The sequence below is a fragment of the Myodes glareolus genome, chromosome 1 (assembly GCF_982192425.1).
Source record: "Myodes glareolus chromosome 1, mMyoGla1.1, whole genome shotgun sequence".
NCBI lineage: Eukaryota > Metazoa > Chordata > Mammalia > Rodentia > Cricetidae > Myodes > Myodes glareolus.
Window position 1 is genome coordinate 9,326,834 of NC_142026.1, and position 22,574 is coordinate 9,349,407.

The 22,574-nt window shown below is 41.9% G+C and overlaps 1 protein-coding gene across 9 annotated transcripts in view; it reads left to right on the top strand.

Moving 5' to 3' along the window:
• Positions 1–22,574, top strand: part of Unc80 (unc-80 subunit of NALCN channel complex) — a 175,658-nt gene that overhangs the window by 123,667 nt on the left and 29,417 nt on the right. For 7 of the 9 annotated variants that reach the window (XM_048459172.3, XM_085698834.2, XM_048459173.3 and 4 more), the window contains 10 exons: positions 646–747; positions 3,378–3,558; positions 5,679–5,947; positions 7,833–7,967; positions 8,330–8,468; positions 9,513–9,609; positions 13,707–13,877; positions 18,712–18,804; positions 19,554–19,589; positions 19,879–20,097. In XM_048459172.3, the coding sequence (XP_048315129.3) occupies positions 646–747; positions 3,378–3,558; positions 5,679–5,947; positions 7,833–7,967; positions 8,330–8,468; positions 9,513–9,609; positions 13,707–13,877; positions 18,712–18,804; positions 19,554–19,589; positions 19,879–20,097 (1,442 nt within the window). The remainder of the gene's footprint in view (positions 1–645; positions 748–3,377; positions 3,559–5,678; positions 5,948–7,832; positions 7,968–8,329; positions 8,469–9,512; positions 9,610–13,706; positions 13,878–18,711; positions 18,805–19,553; positions 19,590–19,878; positions 20,098–22,574) is intronic. The other 2 variants (XM_048459176.3, XM_085698838.2) reach the window with 1 other exon arrangement.

Genomic DNA, 22,574 nt, shown 5'->3' on the forward strand with positions numbered 1-22,574 from the left:
TAGCTGTGACCAAATACAATACATAAGGGAACTTGGAAGGAAGGGTTATTTTAACTCATAGTTAAATTCAATCCACTAAAGCCAGGAATGCATGGTGACAGGAGCTGGAGGGGGCTCATCAGTCCCATAGCATCTGCAGTCAGGAAGCCTAGCAAGAGTGCCTGTGCTCAGATCACTGCCTCCTGTATCTTCAGTCCAGGTCCCCAGCCCATGGCATTGACAGCGAAGACTGACCAGCCCATGCATCCAGTAATGGCGACTGTGTGCCTCTTTGGAATTTTAGCCATTTTGGCTTTCTTTCCCTTACTTTAAACATGATGATGGTGACTTGATCTAATGAACAAAGTGACACTGTAGGTGGTCCCCAGGCTTACTTTAGGTTAATCCTCAAACAGAGTAATGTATCTCCCGACCTTGCACCCACTGCTGAGAGTAGATACCCAGACTGGGCAGAGTGAAGGTTTCCTGAGAAGGGAATATTGCCTTCTTTAAGGTTCTGTGGAAATCAGAAGTGTAAAGTAGCAAGAACAGAAACCATTAGAAAATAAGAGAACGTTTTGTCTGCCTGCCTTTGGATAAATAGGAAATGAAAATAAAATGTAATTTGTGTTGAACTGTTTTTTCTCTCTCTGTAACCCACTGCAGACCTATGTTCGAGATATTTATCCCTTCCGGAGGTCCGTATCTCCACAGCTGAACCTTGTACATATGCACCCAGAAAGGGGGCAGGAGCTCATTCAGAAACAGGTGCTTAGCCACACCTTTTTATTCTGGGTCATGTTGGTGGTGGTGGGGGGAGGGTATCCTGCACACACATCACACACATTACCAGCCTTGAGATTCTGCAGTTCCATCACGATCGTGTCTTCTGATAATGGATGATAGACAACTTTGCTCAGTACATTGTCCCCTCAAATATGCAAGTTTTATAAATTGGATCCTGGTGCATAAGTTATTCAGAGAAACTCATATAGGATAATATTATGAAGCATATAATAGAAATACTCTAACTTATTAACTGGCTAGTTTCTAGGGTTTTCATTTCACATTTTTATAAAGTAGTATTGAAGGAATACATAGGTGACATATAGTGGTATATGATTGCAACCCTGGTACTGAGAAGTGTAACATGGGGGCTGGCTTGTTTGTGTTTTTCTGTCCTGCCCGACCCCCCAGCTGTTTAGTCCCAGAGAAAAAAAATCACACAAGAGATCTCTATAAATTATAATGCTGATTGGCCCATTAGGTCAGGCTTCTTACTGGCTAACTCTCACATCTTGATTAACCCATTTTCTGATCTATGTTAGCCATGTGGCTCAGTACCTTTTTCAGTGGGGCAGCTCACATCCTGCTGCTTCAGTGATCTGAGCAGGAGTGGGAGGAATCAACTTCCTCCTCCCCAGAATTCTCCTGTTCTCCTTGCATCATTTCCACTTCCTGTCTGGTTTTCCCGCCTATACCTCCTGCCTGGCCAATCAGCATTTTATTTAAAACATGATTGACAGAATACAGACAATTCTCCCACACCAGAGAAGGTGGAGGCAGATAGGGTGTTCAAGCTCACCCTCAGCTACATAAGGGTTTCAAGCTGTCATGGACTCCATGAAATCCTTTATTAAAAAAAAATAGGGGCTGGGAAGATACTGCATGTGTAAAGAGCTTGCTGTGCAAACTTACGGACATGAGATCTGACCCCAACACACATAAAGAGTTCAGAGTCTTGGTGTGTATCTGTACCCGCAGTGCTGGGGGGGGGGGGGGGGAGGATGGTGGATTCACAGGGCTCCCTGACCAGTCAGCCTAACTGAAATAGTGAGCTCTAGGCTCAGTGACAGCTGCTGTCTCTAGAAATACAGCTGAGTGTGTAGACGCATGAAGTTGCTGGGATTAAAGGCGTGCTCCACCACAGCCCAGCTAAATGCATAGCCCATGCTGGCTTCAAACTCAGATCCTCCTGCCTCTGCCCCTTCACCATATCCTACTGGTCTGCATCACCAGAGACGGCCATTATTAGTGACTTAAGTCAGGTGAAAAATAGGTAAAAATAGAGTGCCTCAAAATAGCACCAAACTAAAAGCCAGAGATCTAGATTCCATCCGTACTGTGCAACTGACTAGGACCCTGACCTTAGTGGCTTTTGAAAACAGAACAGACACAGCCGAACAATCTAATGCTGGAGAGCAGAATAGCGTTCACATGCTTGACCTCAAATCAGACTTTGATCTTAAAGAAAGTCAGCAATCTGCATACAGAACAGGACTTTATACACGTTACCAGAACTGATAATTTTATCAATGTAGTTCTAATGCTTGTGTATTAACAAACTTACCTTTAAGAAAAATACATAAACAATAATTCAAAGATACTTAATCAACTCAGTTTTTCTGCACACATTAAGAAGGCTACTTTTTACATTAAAATATCATTCATGAGATCATCAAGGAGGCTACTTTAAAATATCATTCATGAGATAAATGAGGAGGCATAGCAGTAGGAGACATAAGTGACACTTTAAGGTTGCTACCATTAACTGCCTCCATTGCTTTTAAAAGAAAGAGGATGCTCAGTCTGTTGCCAAGTATAAGGCGCTGGCCAAAGCTTGCACAGCGCCAAACAGTGCCTCTCCGAAATGACCACAGCCTTTGATTTTGCAGCACGATCGTCAAAAGCAGGGTCAAAAATGCTGCTCCACGGGCGTGTATGATTTTTGTTTAAAATCACACTTTGAAGATTGCTGTAATCGGGCACGACTCTCTCTACTCCAAGCTGGAACCCCAGGGAGATACAACATGGAGGCTTCCGTTGTAGCTCAGAAGTCTCTGCAGCAGCTGCTCGTTACTCGGGAGCTTCCTAGTCCTAGTCCTTTGTCAGTGACTGTCAAGAGGAATGAAAGACAAGAGCCAGAGCTGTAGCCGTGCGCCTTCCTAACTCAGGAACAAGCGGATATCTGGGGCTGTCAGCTTTTGTATCAATAACTTGCTCCTAGATTCCTTTTTGTCTTTCCTGAAAAAGACAAACCCAGAACTGCCAGGAAGCATCTTGAGGCATCTGTAGAGAGGCAGAGGCAGTTGTCACTGAGGGCCAGCTGCTGTCAGGGAAAGGCTTCCCTGTTGTGACACCCACACAAATGGGGCTCTGTGTAGGTCTGGACTCTCTTGACAGTCCCTGATTTGTGCTTCTCTGGGCCACAGCCCCTAAGCTCAGACAGCTTCAGAGACTGAGAGCCCATTAAATACTGTTTTTGTTTCTATCTGGTGTCTATCTATCTTCCTCTTTCGGTTCCTCCCCTTTGTTTCATCCCATCAGTCGGGTTTGTTACTGAAGATCTCCAGTGTCTTCGCTCAGCTTCCTAACTGTGCTCCGTCTGCTCCTGCTAGGTGTTCACCAGGAAGCTGGAGGAAGTGGGGCGAGTGCTGTTCCTCATCTCCCTCACCCAGAAGATCCCCACAGCGCACAAGCAGTCACATGTCTCCATGCTTCAGGAGGACCTTCTCCGGCTGCCCTCCTTCCCCCGGAGTGCAATAGACGCTGAGTTTTCGCTCTTCAGCGACCCTCAAGGTACTGCTGGAGGAAAACCATTCCTCTTGACCTTTTTTTCATGTCTTTGTTTAGATCTGACCACTGGACACCAGTGGTTCTCAAACCTGAGTATACACCCGAGTTGGTTGGAGGTTATTTCAAACTCAACATGCTGGTGCCCATCCTCCAGCTGCCAGTTTCAGGGTGGATCCCAAACTCACATGTCTAACACACTCCCAAGGGATGCTGGTGCTGCTGGTGCTGCTGGTGCTGCTGGTGCTGCTGGTGCTGCTGGTGCTGCCTTTCCAAGCGCTGGCTTTGGAGACCAGTGCTGGTGAGGGCTTGCAGCAGGTGAAGGAAGCAGGGGAATTCCTGCACAGCGGAAGGGCTCCCCTGCAGATGCCGGATCAGGCACCCGAGCCCCTGGTTTCACAGAGCTCCTGTCAGGCAGGAGAGAAAAGCTAAAGTGTCTGCTCTCTGAGGCCCGCAGAAAAGCAGCCGCGCATGTCCTTGCAGGTGTGATTTTTGAAAATTTTTTTCTATTTATTGGATACAAATATTTCAGAGATTATCTAAAATAGAAGTTAAGGTTTCAAAATACACTTAATACAAAGTGCTAATTAGTGGGAATGACATTGAGTATAACTTTTTAAAAAAAAAAAAAAAAAACAATCTGTTTTTTATTTTACACACCAATCCCAGTTCCTGCCGCCCTCTTTCTGTCCCGCCCCATCCAACTTCCCCAATCCCATCTCCCCTCCCCCATCTAATCCTCAGAGAGGGTGAGGTCACCCATGGGGAGTCAACAAAGTCTGGCACAACACCTTGAGGCAGGAACGAGGCCCTGGAAGGTATCCCTCCATAGAGAATTAGCTCCAAAAAGCCAGTTCATGCACTAGGGATAAATACTGGGCCCACAGCCAGGGGCCCCACAGACTGCCCAAGCAGGTGTAATTTTTAAGAGTGGAAAAAGAGAAAGAGGTGAGATCTGCATTAGAATGGGCAAGGATGCCTGCAGCGGTGGGGGGGGGGGAGATAAAGGACAAGGGAGAAGGAGACAGGAACAAGGGAAAGGGGGAAGGGATATTTGTCCCAGAGAAACAAAGGAATACCTGTGAATAGAGAGGAGACTGGGGTAGCCCCTAGGACAATGGCGGTTTATAAAAGGAAAATTGGGACCCCGTGATAGGATGAGGTGTTTAATGTTAATTGGAGATGTTGATTAGTTGTGCCAAAGGGGGCTTCTGACTGCTGGACTTCAATACTTTGTTAACTGGACTTTGGTAGTCAGCCTCAGGAGGAAAAAGTAACCAAATAAGGGAACAGACCTTTGTGCCTGGCTTTGGGAATGTAATCTAATGGGTTTTTAGCCACGTAGAGAGAACTGGGGGAGAAGGGGAAGGCCTGTAAGAACCACTTGTTCCAGTGGGCTAGTGTCCCTTCAGTGTTACTACACCGGAGTCCCGTGAGTAAGCAAAACACAAGGTGCAGTAAAAAGACCTAAAGGAGGCCAAGCTAATCCTGAGCGACACAAATCAGAACAGTGCTGCCCCCGGTGGGGAGAAATGCGTGACCCGCTGGCAAAGCCTGAGGGCGCTTTAGGAAGGACCTAGGCCTTGGGTTTTATTACTCTGTGTTGTTGCAAAACTCGCTGAATACGCCATTTAAATTCTGTTCATTTCAGTGTAACGTATGCCTGAAGTGAGTCAGAGAGTAGCAAGAGACCCAGCTAAGAACCTTACTGTGTTACCGTGGTTGATTTAGGACAAGCCACTTAAATTACCATCCCTAGGCTTCAGGGTTCCTGACAGAAAGGGTTCTGGTCTAAATGGTGATAAGAAAGCCAGATGCTGACCCCAACCCTAACTGTTGTCCAGCCAGAGAATGTCTTTCAGCAGTTGATTTAACAACACTATACTGCAAATGCCTGTCCTGGCTTGCCCAGGCTTAAATGAAAGAGGTTGTTGGTGCAGATCCTCAGGGGAGGAAGTGTCCTGTCCATGCAGGCAGCATCGTGCTGGGAAACCGTTCAGCGGTAGGTTTTCTGGAGCTGGAACAAGCAAATGGGAAATAGTTGTGCGCTGTCCTTTGATCCCCTGCTCATGCTGAGAGGGCTGGTGCTGGACTAATTCTGTCTCCGCTGCTTCATGTTCCCACAGCTGGGAAGGAACTGTTCGGCCTCGACACCCTTCAGAAAAGCCTGTGGATCCAGCTCCTGGAGGAAATGTTCCTGGGCATGCCTAGCGAGTTTCCCTGGGGAGACGAAATCATGCTTTTCCTGAACGTGTTTAATGGGGCTCTGATTCTCCACCCCGAAGACAGTGCTCTGCTCAGGCAGTATGCGGCCACTGTCATCAACACAGCTGTGCACTTCAACCACCTGTTCTCTCTCAGTGGCTACCAGTGGGTTCTCCCCACCATGCTGCAGGTGCCTGGCATCCCCTCTCCTAGCTACACAAGGAACCCAGCCCCGCTCAAACCTAGCAGTCCAACAAGTTAACTTCTTTGTTACAGCAGAAGGCACCCACCGAAATCCCCACATTTCAAGAGTTGACACTATTCTGTGCTATGCTGAGATACTGCCCCAGAGGTGGGAGCTGGGATACTCTTCCCGTGTTCTTTAGCACAGTGACACCCAAAATGTGGCATCTGGAATAGCAGCCTCAGTGTTTCCTAATAGCGCACAAGAAATTCACTCTCCTGCACACCATCTCAGACTCGTTGAATAAGAAACTCAGTTGCGGGGGCCCAGCAGTGTGCGTCTTTTTCAAGCCACGAGGCAGGGCAGCTCCTGCAGACAGTGAGAGGACCTCTGGGCTGCCCTTGCGCCCGCTGGACAGCAGACGTTTTCTGCCATGTCTTCAGTTTAAACAAGGATTTTTAGTGCCATAAGGTTGTGTCCAAGAGATTGGAGGAGTTGACTTTAGCAGGATTTTCTGTTTCACATGTCCAGTGTGCATCTGGCTACACTTAGAAATAGAGTATCAAAGATAATTCGGACAAGACCTGGGGTTAATTCTAGCTGCCTATTTGGAGGAGGATTTTAATGAACATTATGAAAATAGCATGTTTGTACAAAACACATGCTGTTTCATCCAATGATAGCAAAAAAAGATTTGCTTTTACCCCAAGTCTCTCTGACTCATTTTTAAGTAATAGCAATTTTTTCTTTTTTCAATGACCAAAAGTAATTACACTCATTTTAAATTGAAACAATAAAGTTTGAATGTCCTGGCAATGCTGAAGCAGGCATGGGCAGCTGGTATATGACGGTTCTATTGAACACATACTGGGTTTCATGTTCTAAGTTGATGAGGATGACTGACCAGGTCTCTTCCTCAAGAGGGCACCAGATCTCATTACAGATGGCTCTGAGCCACCATGTGGTTGCTGGGAATTGAACTCAGGACCTTTGGAAGAGCAGGCAGTGCTCTTAGCCCCTGAGCCATTTTATGTTCCCTGAAAATCTATATGCTGGCATTAAAATAAAGCTACATAATACCATATTCAAGTTTTGCATCCATTTTTCAAGTAATAAAGATCATCGTGTGAATGTCATACAGCTATTGAGCTTCATTTGAAATAATTACGTTTTCATTGTTTTGAGATTTCCTCTTACCCGAGTCAGAATGGCTGAAGATCTAAAACAATCGATGGCCGTGCTGGCGTGGGAGGAAGGAACGGCAACACTTACTCGCTGACGTGAAAAGTGCAGCCTGGTGGCCCCTGTGTGGAAATCAGTGTAAAGATTCCTAAAAGAACTAAACACAGATCCACCACACAAGCCAGCTGCATCACTCTTGGCCTGATGCTGAAAGGATGCTATATCCTACTGTAGAGACACCTGCTCGTCCACGTTCTCTGATGCTCTGTTTGCGATAGCCAAGGCATAGAAACAGCCTCGGTTTCCATCAACTGATGAATAACTGATAATGAACATGTGGTGTATTTACACACTGCATGTACCACAATTCACTTAACAAGCTATCGCTTACGATTCATTTAATTTATTTCAAGTTTTCCACTATTACAAATGACCTGCAGCAGGTAATTTTAGGCAAAACATCATGTCTATTTCTCTCACTAAAACAAATGCCTAGTCTTAAGTTTCCTGGGGGAAAATATATGTTTGGTTTATAGGAATCTTATGGCTATCAGCAAAACATCTCAAGAAAGCTGATGCTATATTACAACCCACCCTACAAGCTTATAGAATTAGCCCTTTTCTGTGTTTCCTATGGGAAGTTTTAGAAGGAAACACCACTTTGGCACACTGTGAAGGCCCTTCCTCAGTAAGCGATACCTCTCTGTAGGTATATTCTGACTATGAGAGCAACCCGCAGCTGCGTCGAGCCATCGAATTCGCCTGCCACCAGTTCTACATTCTCCACCGGAAGCCCTTTGTGCTCCAGCTGTTCGCCAGTGTGGCTCCTCTCCTGGAGTTTCCGGTGAGTAAGATTCAGAGAGTAAGTGAAGACCAATCAACTGAAATGTTTACAGGCAACAGCAAGGGAGGAAGGTGGGCATCACTTGTGTTTGGGCGGAATGCAGAGGCAGGCAGAGATATCGCAGGGCTCCAGAGTGGATAGGAAGACAGCCTAAGATGTGCTTAGGTGACTACCAGCATTTAGTAGATCCCTGAAATTCTTCACCAGAATGTCAGACAGAATTATAGAAGTTGAATTTCAGTTAGATCTTGTGATGTATATTTGAATTTATAAATTTTGAAGTCAGCCATGTTAGTGCTAAGGCAGCAATCAATAAACCAAAAGTGTTTTTGTTGTTGTTTGCTTTGTTTTGTTCCATGTAGGATGCTGCCAACACCGGGTCCAGCAAAGGAGTGTCAGCTCAGTGTCTGTTTGACTTGCTGCAGTCCTTGGAGGGAGAAACCACAGATATTTTGGACATTCTAGAGCTGGTTAAGGCTGAGAAGCCCCTTAAGTCACTAGGTAAATACAAAACTGTCTCCAACATTCTTTTTCGTATAGCATTGTTCAAATAGGTATTTGTATGTATATACAAACTAAAATAGTTGTATAATATATGCAACTAATTAATAATAAATGGAACAATGTTAGATGTTAAGTGAGTAGATTTTTTTTTTATTTTCTTATTATAAATTTCTTGTAAATCTGCAGAATAAGGAATCCTCTTCTGTGAAAAGCATGCTGAAGTGTGTCTCAGTAGACGCACACTCTTACAATTTAATCCCAGCAATTCTGGGGAAATAGTCTTCTAGAACGGTCTTTTGTTATGTAATGAACAGAATTAGATATAATTCAGAGGTAAAGCTTTTCTTCTACCTCATGTTGTAATAGGCCACTAGTTTATTCCCGGCTACTCAGCCCTGAAATAATCACATAGAAACTATATTATTTAAATCACTGCTTGGCCCTTTAGTTCTAACTTCTTATTTGCTAACTCTTACACCTTGATTTAACCCTTCTCCATTAATCTGTGCATCACCACGAGGTCGTGGCCTACCAGCAAAGTTTCAGCACGTCTGTCTCTGGTGGCGGCTCCGTGACTTCTCCCTGACTCTGCCTCCATTCTCCCAGCATTCAGTTTAGTTTTACCTGCCTAGCTAAGTTATGTCCTCCTATAGGTTCAAAGCAGTTTTTTATTCATTAATGGTAATTACAGCATGCAGAGGGGAATCCCACATCAATCTCAAACAATTAAAATAACTAAGTACCTTCCATTCAGTAAGACTGTTAAAACCTCCCTTATTTCTTTTTTATTAATTTTTTTCATTTATTTTACATACCAATCCTCTCCCTTCTATGTTTCTGTTCCCTCCCTCCACCTCCCTTCTATCCCCCCTCTCCCCATTATCCAGTGGTTTAAATGCAGGAAGCAGAATTTTGTTCTTTCAGATGAAAAAATTTATAGTTTGCAGAATTTAGGAATAAAGTCTAAGTGATAAAATAACTTTGGTAGCAATGCATTCTGTTTCTCCCAGAGCCACCCATTCTGACTGTGCATTTTTGCAGATTTTTGCTATGGAAATGAAGACTTGACTTTCTCCATCAGTGAAGCCATCAAACTCTGTGTCACGGTGGTGGCTTATGCTCCTGAGTCCTTCAGAAGGTATTCGCAGCCCTTTTTTCTGTCCCTTGTGATAAAAAAGTATAGCAAGGAAATAAAACTGAGTAAGAAAGGTTATGTTTCGCATACCTTTCTGTAACATCTTGGTGAGTAAGCGTCTAAACACCAAATTTAGAAGATTTTTCATAGCAGAAGTCCTGAAAAATATTGTAAATCATCCTGAATTTGAAATTCCCTAATTGGGAATTCTGTGCAGAGGCTAAGATGTTTACTCCTGATAAAAAAAAAAATATTTTCCACTTATGTAATACAAGCTGTTAGAAAACAAAATTTTATAACAGACATTTAAACCATCTGTGAAAACTGCCTCCGAAGACTAATGAGAACTGTCTGGTCAAAAGTGAGACCCCAGCCCCCTAACACCCTTATATCCAAGGACTTTGGGGTGTTTGGGTTGGAAGCGTCACCCCAGCCCCTGGCATTCATCCTTGGGCCTCCAAGGGAGCGCCAATGGAGCAGAGAGCTCCTTCTCAAGCTCCCTCCCGCTGGGAGTTGCCTTGGTCCAGACTCCACCTCCTTCGGAAAAGCCCTCCAAACCTGACCCCTTCCCAGGGAGGGTCAGGACCACTTCCACGGGCAATTCAGGCTGCTGCTGAGAAAAAGAACCTGTGGTTTCTGGTTTTGAGTTTTATGAGGGCCTCCCCTTACCCCCATCACGCTTTCCCGGCCATCTGGGAGGGCTGCAGTAAACAGGAGCATTAATTAGGTCTAGTTTGGTCTGATTGGAATTATTTGTGGTGGCAGAGAGGCTCGTCCTAAGATTATTCCTAACAAGAACACAAAGGGCAACGATATACATCTCATGTTTTATTTTGCCGGGAACATGGAAGCAAAGAACTCAAATGAAAAGAGAGTCACCCCAGTGCCAGGAAGTTGGTTCTTGTCAGATACATATGTTCCATCTCCTTTTAACAACCCTACTACGCTGGCACACCCTCCGGGAAGAGGGAGCCAACCTCACTTTGTACATTTGCTCTTTGGATGGGTTTCTGCTCTCCCCAGAACAGAATAAAAGACCAAGAGGTGGTCGGGATTTCTCTTAATTGAACTCTTCTCGAAAGAAACATCAGGAATGAATAAAACTGTAACCAGCAGTCTCAGGTTTTTGTCATCTTTGATGAGGATTAGACATTAGCAGTAAGTCAGGCGGGCTTTTAAGAGAAGATGTGCAGTCTCGAGGGTGATAGACTCCCACTGCCCTGTTCCTCCTCAATACCTTGGTTCCAGAAAGCAGTCCAGAGTGGATGCAAACCTCACATTGAGTTCATTCTGTCTGAATGTGGAAATGCTTTTTGTCCGTTTTTGTACTCTAAGTGTACACATTGTTAGTCAGACGTCTCAGACTCTCATTGACACTAAGACCTTGTCGTAGTGAAATAAGTGATGTTCCCCCAGTGGTGAACTGCCAGCAACACAGAGAACCACCAAACTTGACCAAAAATCAATCAATCAATCAATCAATCAATCAATCCTTCCCCTTAAAAAGTTCTCAGCGAGTACAAGAAATTCTCTTTCAAATTATAGTTCAGACATATTGCAACCGGGAGGAGCATGAGCCTGTAATCAAGACCCCTTGTCACTGGGAGTTCAAGACCAAAGTCCACTATTTTGCAGTTATATTTAGTTTAGTTTTGTTAATGACCCTCCTTAGTTTTATTTTGCTCATGTTAAACCAAAGGGTGTTGTGTGATGTTTTGCTCTTTTAGCTTTTGGGGGGCCCACTACCCACTTCCCAAATAAATCACATAAGGAGTCTTAGTCATACATGTCCGGCCTTAGCTTGTTTTGTTTCTTGCCAGCTTTTTAAATGTTATCCCATCTGCCTTTTGCCTCTGGACATTTATCTTTCTTTATTTTTGTAGACCTTTTCTTTTTTCACTACTTTCTCCGTGACTAGCTGGGTGGCTGGGCCCTGATGTCTTCCTTTCCTTGTTCTGTTCCTCTTCTTCTTTCTTGGTCTTCTATTTATACTCTCTGCCTGCCAGCCCCGCCTATCCTTGCTCCTGTTTCCCTATTGGCCATTCATCTCTTTATTAACATCAGGTGTTTTAGACAGGCACAGTAACACAGCTTCACAGAATTAAACAAATACAGCGTAAACAAAAGTCACACAGCTGAAAATAATATTCCCCAACCAGAGGGCTTGTTGCTACCTGAGGAGAGTGGAGGTTTCTTAAGCAGCTGCTTCTTGGGATGTCCTTACGGGACTTCCACATTTGGAACATCAAGTCCTTGTGGTACTTAAATTATTTCCTTTAAAAGTGTATTTAATTTAAGGATAACACTCATATAAACAGTTTTTCAATTTCGTATTTCTATAATTGAGTGCATGTTCATGAAGTTACAGGCCCTATATCGTTATAATTACCACTCAGATTAAAGAATCATTCGGAGCACCACTACCGTCACCCCTAGGGAACATCAGCTTCATTCCCAATGGCTCTTCAGTGAGACGGTCTAATGAGTCCAGGACGATGCCTGACTTCTGCTCCATCCACACCGCAACTCGTGACTAGTTTTCATCGTTCATCTCCAGTACTCCATTCCGTGACTCTGCCCCTAAGGCGTCAGTTTCTCCTCTTGTTAACATATGTGTTGCACTGTATTCAGTTTAAAGCTTTGGCAAATTATGTCCCAATGAACGTCTGTGGTTTCGTGCACAAATCATTTTCTGTGCATGAAAATACTTTGCTAGATCATAAAGTGCATGCATGTTTTGCTTTAGTAAATATCACCAACAGGGTTCCTGAACTGGCCATGTCAGTTTTCATTTCCACCAGCAATGTCTGCTACTTATCGACAAGCAAATGCCTATCATCATGTTACTATGTATCTTGTTCTCTCTAACACAAGAAATGGTATTAGTTCTTTATAAAGTTGGTTAGTTTGTGTATGTGTGTGTGTGTGTGTGTGTGTGTGTGTGTGTGTGTATGAGAGAGAGAGAGAGAGAGCGCATCTTCATGTGCCAGTAGATACATATACCTGTATACATGTGTGTACTTACATGTGGAGGGCAAAGGACAGTGGTTGATGCTGTATGTCTGCTTGATTTAAACAGATTTCTTTTTCTACAGAAATGTGGTCTTCAAAAAATACCCAGAAGCCTTAGCTTCTACCAGATTCCTGTCATAATTTCTAAAACTCACCCAAGCTTTCTAGGACAGTTAGCCTACAACAAACTCTTTTATTTTTTTCAGGAAATACACTTGCCTCTTTTTCTAAGGCTATCACAGAAGTATTAGGACCTAAAAATAAATCATAGCTTTAACCCCAAACCCACCAAGTTCTGAAGGTTGTCATACCTTTACTGTAGAGCACTGATTCTATGCGGTTGTCCCATTGAAAGCAGTACTCACAGCTGAAAAAGACATGACAGAATCTCTCGATATTTTGAGGAAGGGAATGGGTAATGCGGTGGTGAATAACAACCACGGAGCAATGTCTCCTAGAACAAACAGCTTAAGAACTTAAACTCAGTTGGGAGAATCTTACAACAAAATATTCACCTTGGAGTTGTACACCAACAATTTTTCATGATAAGTACCGAATTCCCATCTCCTCTTTAAGTTGAGGTTTCTGACCACTTTTACTTCACCAAGTATACACCCTATCCAGTGAGTAGTCTGCTCACTCGAGTGAGGACACATTACCAGACCACAGGACAATAACAGCAGCCACCAACTCTTGCTATAAAATGGTTTAAACATCTGAAGGTAGCTTCTTAGGAAAGGATCCAACTTCAGCTGAAAAGTCACCCGCAGCACAGAGGCTTTACTAGGGAATGAAGGCTTTTATTCTGGACGGTCTGTGGTGCCCTGCCAATATTCTGCTTTTCTTTTGCCATTTGCACAAATGGCTAGTTCTTCTTATCTCATATGCTTCATTAAGACAGGCTTCCTCACCTGTTACCAAGTGCTTAATTAATTAATGATAGTCAACACATTCAGCAGCCTCACTGCTTTGGATTGGTGTTGCACAGGAAGGAGAATAGAATTCAGCATCTCTAGTGGCTTTTTCATGCTCCCGGATATCACACAACCCAATCACATGTGACTTGGCTTTCTTTCTGTTGCTTACAGCCTTCAGATGCTCATGGTCTTGGAGGCATTGGTTCCATGTTACCTACAGAAGATGAAGAGGCAGACTTCACAGGTCGAGACCGTGCCTGCTGCCCGAGAGGAGATTGCTGCCACAGCTGCTCTGGCCACATCCCTGCAAGCCCTTTTGTACAGTGTGGAGGTCCTCACCAGGTAATCTCCGAGGCAGATATCCACAGCCTAATACCAAATGTGTCCATTGAAAACATGAGAAAACTGGTTGGCTAAATATCCCTAAAACCTGGTCTTTGTTACAGATTACAGATAACTGTCCTTTTGGAGATAGCTACGCAACCCCTTATGACTTATTATTATAAATACTGCCTACATTATCAGAGTGTCAAGTACTCTGAATCGTGGCAGTAGCAATAATGATGATTTTCCTACATGGTTGCTAAGTACACAATACATATAACTTGATGAGATTCTATGGAATTTTAGGCCACTGGTAAACAAATCTCTAATAGAAGGGCAATTTAGTGAATATGAAGATGTGATTCACATTTTAATTAGCTGGTTGATTAATTTTTAGTTTTTACATGGACAAAAAGAGAGAGAAGGATGGGAAAAAAGAGAGAGAATGAGAACAAATGCACTCATGTGCATACTGTTTAGAGGACAAGTCGTGAAGATTGGTTCTCTCCTTCTATCAATTACGTGGGCCCCAGGGAATGAACTCCATGTGTCAGGCTTGGGGCCAAGCGCCTTTACTTACTGAGTCATCTTACTTTCCATCCCCAATGATTTTTGAGATGTGTGTTTGCAATTGTAGCCAAACATTCTTATTGTTATACTATTCATAAAGAATTGTATTTTTAACTCTAAATTTAGAAACTATAAAACAAATATAAACTTCAGATGTTACTCTAACCCAGAAGGAACAGATTTCTCATGGAATAGGATCAGATAATTCCAGGAGAAAGAAAAAAGAGGGATCTTGGGAAGAAACTCACATTGACACCAGAGTTTAGCCCTAAACAAAATTCAAGAAGCTGTCCTGTCACAAGATTGTTGGGTGCAGAAGTGAGAGGAGATGAGATGTCATACAGCAAGAAGGGAAGATGGGGCTGTAGGTGCACAGCAGTGGCCTGGGAGCAGGAAAGGCAAGTGCGGTCATGCGGGTGTACATTCCCTCTAATTAGCTAAGGATGGGGACCACCCAGGAGCCACTCCACATTTAGAAGGCATTTTATTTATTTATTTTTTTGCATTGTCCCCTGAGTCCCCCAAGCTGACAATAAGGCATTGAATCCTCATGCTTCAAATCTCTGTCCCAAGAAAGACAAAAAAAAAAAGGGATTTTTAAACATATCATTAGGGTAAAACTAGGCACAAAGGCCAAGGGACTTTTTTAAGTCCTTTTAAAGCCAACTTTAAGTCCTGCCTACCATACCAAGGCATGGAAAGAGATGACCTTAGTCATTCCTGAAAGTTACCATATCAGCATTCAGTACAGTAGGCCATAAAGACTTCATCAAGGTAAATGTTCCAATAATCTACATCATCCTTTCTGTGCCTCAGATGCTAATATATAAGCAAAATCTTATCTAATACTAAAAGAGACCCAACAGACATTATGCAAAATCATTTGAATCTTATTAAACATCTGACTTAAAATAGAAATATACTCACATCCTAGGGAAACTAAGCTTAGGTGTGGTTTTCACATTATGAGATGATTTCTCAGAACCAGAGTTGTAAACATAAACTGCCCTTCATTTCTGGGCCACCCAGACAGAAACTATAGTGATGAAAACACTGTTTGACTGATGGCTCAGGCATATTTCAAGCTAGCTCTTACATCTAAAACTAGCCTGTTTCTATTAAACTGTATATCACCACAAGGCTGTGACTTACCAGTAAAGTTCCAGCATCTTTCTCCATTGGCAGCTGCATGGCATCTTCCTGACTCTGCCTTCTTTCCTCCTCTATCTCTGCTTGGATTTCCTGCATTGCTATATTCTCACTGCCATAGATCAAAGCATCTTCTTTATTAACCAATGGTAATAAAACTTGTTCATACCATACAGAGAGGTGTTGTAAAAGGAGCAGCGGGCCACTTCCCACCACCCGGCTAGCTTCACCCGGAATAATTACATGGAAACTGTATTCTTTTAAACACTGCCTGGCCCATTATTTCTAGCCTCTTCTTGGCTAACTCTCACATCTTGCTTTAACCCATATCTAGTAATCTGTGTATCACCATGGGGTTGTGGCTTACCGGGAAGATTCTAACCTATGTCCATCTCGGGCCAGAGCTTCATGGCATCTGCCTAACTCTGCTTCTTTCTCCCAGCATTCTGTCCAGTCTACTCTGCCCACCTAAGAACTGGCTTATCAAAAGGCAAAGGCAGCTTCTTTATTTAACCAATGAAAGTAACATATAGATAGAAGGCCCACCTACTCCAGAGGGGAATCACAATCATCTCCCCTTGTTGGTCTAAATGAAAAGGAAGGTTAGAACTTTAACATAGTAAAATTACAAATAACAAAACAGGAGTCAAGCAAGAATTACACTTACAGTATTTAGTCTCTTTGTATCTGGCAAAATTAAAGAAAATATTCTGTCATCTGTTTTTTTCTTTGTGAGTTTAAAGTTTCACATCTAATTTATCTTTTATCATAACTAAGGAAAACTATATCTATCTATTCTTCAACTCCATCAAAGACTCCAGAAGGATAGATTACCTAAGTAAACAGAAAGTGCATTGTAAGCAAGTTCCAAAGTTCTAGAAATGACAGAGACATCTCGCTGCCAGGACAGTCACCGAAACTTCTTTTATAACATTGAGACATCCATCTTCAGTCTATAGGCCCATAACAATTGACAGACTTTTCAGTGAAGCAGGAAATTTGAAAGACTGTTTCACCTATATTGACAGTTTGTCAGTCACTTTCTTCTATGTCCTTCAGAGTGTCTGGCAGAGTCTTTCATGAAACAGGAACCCTGAAGGACTGTCTCACCTTCTTTAGGCAAGATCAGCAGTCATCTTTCTGTGGGTCCTGCATGTCCAGTTATATAGAATACTGTCAAGCAGTTCAGGCAAGAGTAGTTTCTTACCCAAAATGTTAGCCTTATCAAATTGAAGACAAATTCCATAACAAGTTTCTTCAATTACCTCTCTGAAGTAATTGGTACTGCCAGAAGCAGACATATCTCACTGTTGAGAAAAGTCTAAGATCGTAAAACCTTTTCAACCTCATACTCTGTAGGTCTTTAAAGTGTTGAAGATTATCTATCTAACTACAGAAATAACTAATATATTTCTGCATATCTATAAAACTAACATGACTACATGTTTGACATTATTAGTGATTATTGATCTGTAATTTTTAATTATATATTACATTTTTAAGTGAGCTGTATAAAAATAATATCTTAAACAACAATATATATATATACCTTAAATTTGTATCGATAAACCAAAATCCATACCAATATAAAGTATTTGCTTCTATATCATCATATCTCCCCTTTTTTCTTTTTTAGAAAGAGATCGACTGTTATCATTAGTTACTTATAATCAACCCCCTTTAAATGAAAACAAACATTTATAAACAATCATTTTGGGAATTTGGGCATAATTTTATCCAACTGCTTCCTGCTATTTGTTGGGTGAGGTATTTTTAGGGCTCATGGAGACCTTTCAGGGAGTCCTGCTCCATCAAATCACATTAGCCTGAAGGAATCTACAGGTTCTCATCCTCTATGGAAACAAAAACAGAACTCTTTTCCAAAGTAACATATCCTTAGACTCAAGTTTTGAAGTCAAGATACCTTTAAAATACATATGATCGCTTAGCTTAGCAGCCCCCAGAGTCAAATGTCTCTCTGCAGTTAACAATTCAAGGAAAACACAATAGTATGCATTATCCAGACTCAGTGTATTTTCCAGTTTTACATGGCTTATTTGTTTTATATTATTTTCACTGTCTCTTTATAAAGTCTTTTTCATTTTAAAAAACTTCATTTCTTTTTATAACTGTCTATACTCTTTTTTCCTCTCTCATGCCTACATACATTTTTTAAAATACACTGTGTCTCATTTAGAAATCTTTTATGTCTGAATCTGTCCTATTGTGTATCTGAAATCCTTTTCTGACAAGTATGTAGGAGGGTCTGCTTGTTAGTCCCAGCCACCCCAATAGCTTAGCCCAGAAATAACCACACAGAAAACTTTATTAATTAAAACACTGCTTGTCCCATTAGCTCTAGCTTCTTATTGGCTAACTCTTGTATTAATTTAACCCATTTCTATTAATCTGTATATCACCACAGGCAAAGATTCTAGCCGGCGTCTGTCTCAGGTGGAGGCTTGTATTAATTATAAACTGTTTGTGCCTATTAGCTCAAACTTATTATTGACTACTTCTTACAACTTAAATTAACCCATAATTCTTGTCCATGTTTAGTAATGTGCCTTGGAACCTTTTATCAGTGAGGCATTCTCATCTTGCTTCCTCTGCATCTAGCTGGTGACTGTGTCTCTGCCTTTCCTTTGCCCAGAATTCTCTTAGTCTGGTTGCCCCATTCATACGTCCTGCCTGGCTAGTGGCCAGGCAGCATTTTAGTAAACCAATACAAGTGACAAATCTTCACAGTATAGAAAAGCGTTATCCCATAGCACAGAGTAATTCTTGTGAGGATTTGTGTATACTATTGACTCTGTTATCTAGAATGCTGGCCTCCTGTCACCCAAAAACTGTTGAATAATCTTTTTACTGTCCATTGACACTTACAGTTTGAGTACATGTCTTATTTGAAGTCATGGTTTACTTCTGAGAACCAAGACATAGAACTTAAACTTTGATGAGTGTATAGTCCTTGTGAATCAACCTTGTCTTTAAGGGGCCTCTCAGGACAAAGCTGGACCGCCTATCCTTTAAAGATTTGAAAACTTACTTAGGAACACTTCAACAACTTGAGAGTTTCTTAAATGTTTCTACTTCTGCTGCCTTGTTCTGGAAACCACTGTTCTTGTTGCAGGCCCATGACAGCCCCACAGATGAGCAAGAGTGATCAAGGTCACAAGGGAACTACCACAGCCAATCACACCATGTCATCTGGGGTGAACACCAGGTAACTCACTGTGCTCTGTGCTTCTGTGGCCTCTAGGTTGCTTTTCAGTGCCTGGGAATGAAAGAAATCCTAAAAACAAAACAAACAGAAAACCCACAATATTAAGTGTGAAAATCTGTGAGGAAAGTCTTTCAAGATAAGAAAAGTGGGTGAGAGCTTAAAGGTACAAGAAAATACCAGAGTTGCTTTGAAAATTATCGAGGAGAACCTCAAGCAGCCCTCATGAGGGCACAGTCATGTTGTTCTGTTGAACTCCAAGCTGGCCAGTGGATTTACCGGGATGTAGAGTGTAGAGGCCCTCTCCTTCCCATACTCCATGGTTCCACTGTCTCTCTAGATTGTCTCAGACTCAATCAGTCATAAAGTAAATGTTTCCAAAATAATAGAAATAAGCTACACCCCCTCCTTTATCACCTGAAACAGAAATAGTATTTAATAACGAGGCTCAGATTTCAAATTTTTTTAAAAAATTATCTTCTTTGGCTATATTCTATGAGTTTATATGGATCCTTAAATTTATCATTATACACTTCTTATGACAATGAAACATGTTTTGTAGGAGCTGTAATTGCAGTATACATGGTGTTCAAACGAAAGGAGATAGTACCTGCCAGAGTTAATATGTGTATTTGCCTTTATCAAAGTGTGTGCCTCCAAGGGTTTTGCCCATTAAAAGCCTCTAGAAAGCCTCAGCCAAGGAGTTCCCTTATTACTCTGAGGCTCATACAGATTATCCTTCTGGTTGGCAGGTACCAGGAGCAAGGAGCCAAGCTGCATTTTATCAGGTACAGGAAAACTCACTCTGATTCCATTTAACGCATCCAGTGGATGCATGATAAAACTGCTCCCGAGTAAATATCTAAGCAAGGGCTCAGGGAAAGCCTCTGCAGTGTGGCGCTGCCACGTCTCCTGGGAAAATAAATCTTCATCCTCCAAAGGAACTTCTGCGGGGCGCTGCCTTCCAAATCCTTAACTCAGTAGGGATCACATTTCTCTGCAGTGTGACACTCTGCAATCAGAGTAAGCACGTGTCCACATTGTCAGAGCCCTCGTTAATCTTCCACAATTCCCCAGGGAAAACCTTCACTTACTGGAGGAAGGGCAAGGCCTTCCCAGAGAGGAGCTAGATGAACGAATTGCTCGAGAAGAATTCAGAAGGCCCCGGGAATCTCTGCTGAATATTTGCACCGAATTCTACAAACATTGTGGGCCAAGGCTGAAGATCTTGCAAAATCTGGCTGGGGAACCCCGGGTCACTGCCCTGGAGCTGCTGGATGTGAAGTCCCACATGAGGTACCGACCTCTGCCTTGTGTGCTCGTGATCTTAAGCCACGGGTCTCTGTATGCTTGTCAATTTGGACTGTGGGGGTTCCTCCAGGAAAATAAATGAGATATTTGAAATAATTCATTTCCTGTGACTTAGGTTCATTCCATTTAGATCCTTCTGATAAAGTGAACATTTTACCTATTAAAGAGATCTTGGTTAGAAAGGGAAAAAAATGACTAAAACGGGAATTCAATCCATAATGCACTGTTTTCACAGATTTTTAAATATGATCCCAGAGGACGTAATAGTTGTATTTCTAACAGTTTGTAAAGAATCATAAGAATTGCTTTAAAGAAAACTTTGGTTGTTAACAAAGACTTACTTGAAGTATTTAATGTATCTATAAAATGAAACATCCAGCTCTCGCCTAGCCGTCCAGAAACACCATTACAATTCGACAAAACAGACCAGGGTCCTGATTAGTAACTTCTGTTTTTATCTTTTAAAGTGATCTTTTGAAAGAAATTTAGTAAGTGCTGGGTGAAAGTACCAAATGCAGAAGCATGAGGTGGATGCCTCTCACCTCCCCTGAGGTGTGTGTACACACCAGGCGGTGCTGGAGAGCCTCGGGCCTTCCCACCGTGCAATGATGAGGAAATTATTTCACACTGAGAAATGCAGTTCCCAGACAGAGGGCTACAATGTTTCAAGATCCTGTTGTCATGGCAACTGAGGACTCTATTCAGACCCTCTCTCTCTTTTCCCACCTATTATCTCTAATTGACCAGAGTAGTTCTGTGAATAGACAGTCTATTCACTATTTCAGAAGAAGAAAGTGACTTCTGCTGACAGGCATTTTGTGAGGGTGTGTGTGTGTCTGTGTACATATGTCAGTGTGTGTGTCTCTGTGTATGTGAGTATGTGTTTGTGTGTGTACATGTGTCAGTATGTGTGACTGCATCAGTATGCATGTGTGTCTGTGTCTGTGCGCATGTGTAGTATGCATGTTTATGTGTGTCTGTCTTGCGTGTCTCTATGTGTATCAGCATACATGTATGTCTGTGTATTCATGTATCAGTGTGTGTGTCTGTGTATGCGTCTGTTTTGTAGGTATGTATGTGCCTTATCTATTTCTCTGTGTGTGACTGTATATATCTGTATATGCATCTGTGTGTATCTTATGTTTCTCTGTGTCTGTCTGTCTGTCTGTCTGTCTATCTATGTCTGTGCCTATCTATCTCTTTGTGTTTCTTTCTGTGTGTCTGTCTGTCTCTCTATGGGTGAATGTATCTGTGTGCATGTCTATGTGTGTGTAGGTGCTTCAGGATGTTCTATAACTCTTCTTTGACATTTCAGGGAAGAATAATAAATAGCATCAAAGAGGCCTTGAGCACCCTCTAGAGGTTAACACTTTAACACTTTCTTGGTACTTAGTGTGGATTTAAGGTACAAAAGACATTAACACTAATGAAAATGGTCTATATTATAGTAGACATTAGGAAAACGAAATAAAGCCTAATTTTCAAGGTTCTTACAGTGCATTTCAAAAGAGAAAAAAAAGAAAATAACACTTTGCAAGTACTAAAATCACTTGTATAATTAGCTGTTTATTATTTTCAGGCAACTTAAAAGCTGTATGATACAAAAAGATAGCATGCACTACCTAGAGATCAGGAAAAAGTGGAATTGGCTTGTAAATATTGATACGTTTTTGATGTTATTAGCACAAAATATGAGAAATCATACTATTTTTATTCATGAGCCATAAGTTTGGTGTTAAATATCTGAAATCTTAAAGCAATTAGCTAAATACTATCAGTTCTAAAACCATAATGTCAATAAAATAAAAGAGCAATTGCTTGGTGTATTTCTCTCAAGCTTAAAGATAGATCATTTTTCAAATATCCCTCAAAGCTATCTTTAAAACACAGACTTTTTTGAGAGCTAAACTCCAGTGCTTATTCAGCCAAATGGGGAATTGCATTTAGTCATATTTATTCACTTTCTTCAACAAAATGTGGTTTATAGGAGCCCAGGTTCCCCACGTTGGTTTAGACTGGTTATGTGTTACAGTAGAATTTCTAAGAATGTGCAGGGATAAGGTGGAGGTTTCTAGAAGATTATCTACATACCTTACCTAGATATAAACAATCTAAGAAAGAGTCCTATTTTTCTATGACATACTTAGAAGAAAGGATAAACAATACGAATGTGTAGGCTATTTGAATCACTTTTTCGTGCACCTGCACTCACACGCATTTTCCATGACAGTGTCCAGTTAGGAATGAAGATGGTGAGTATGAAGATATGGAAACTATTTCTTGGCATGAAGAGTTGCCATGGCGATGATGAATGGAAGTTGTGCATTCATAATTAAGCCTAGCAAAAAGATATTGGAGACAACTTAGAGACCTCACATGACAGCGGCTTCTATCAGTGCAGTCTGCAGAAGTGGAATACATTTTCTTGACAGTAATGAGTTCTCCCATCCGTGAGAGCTAGT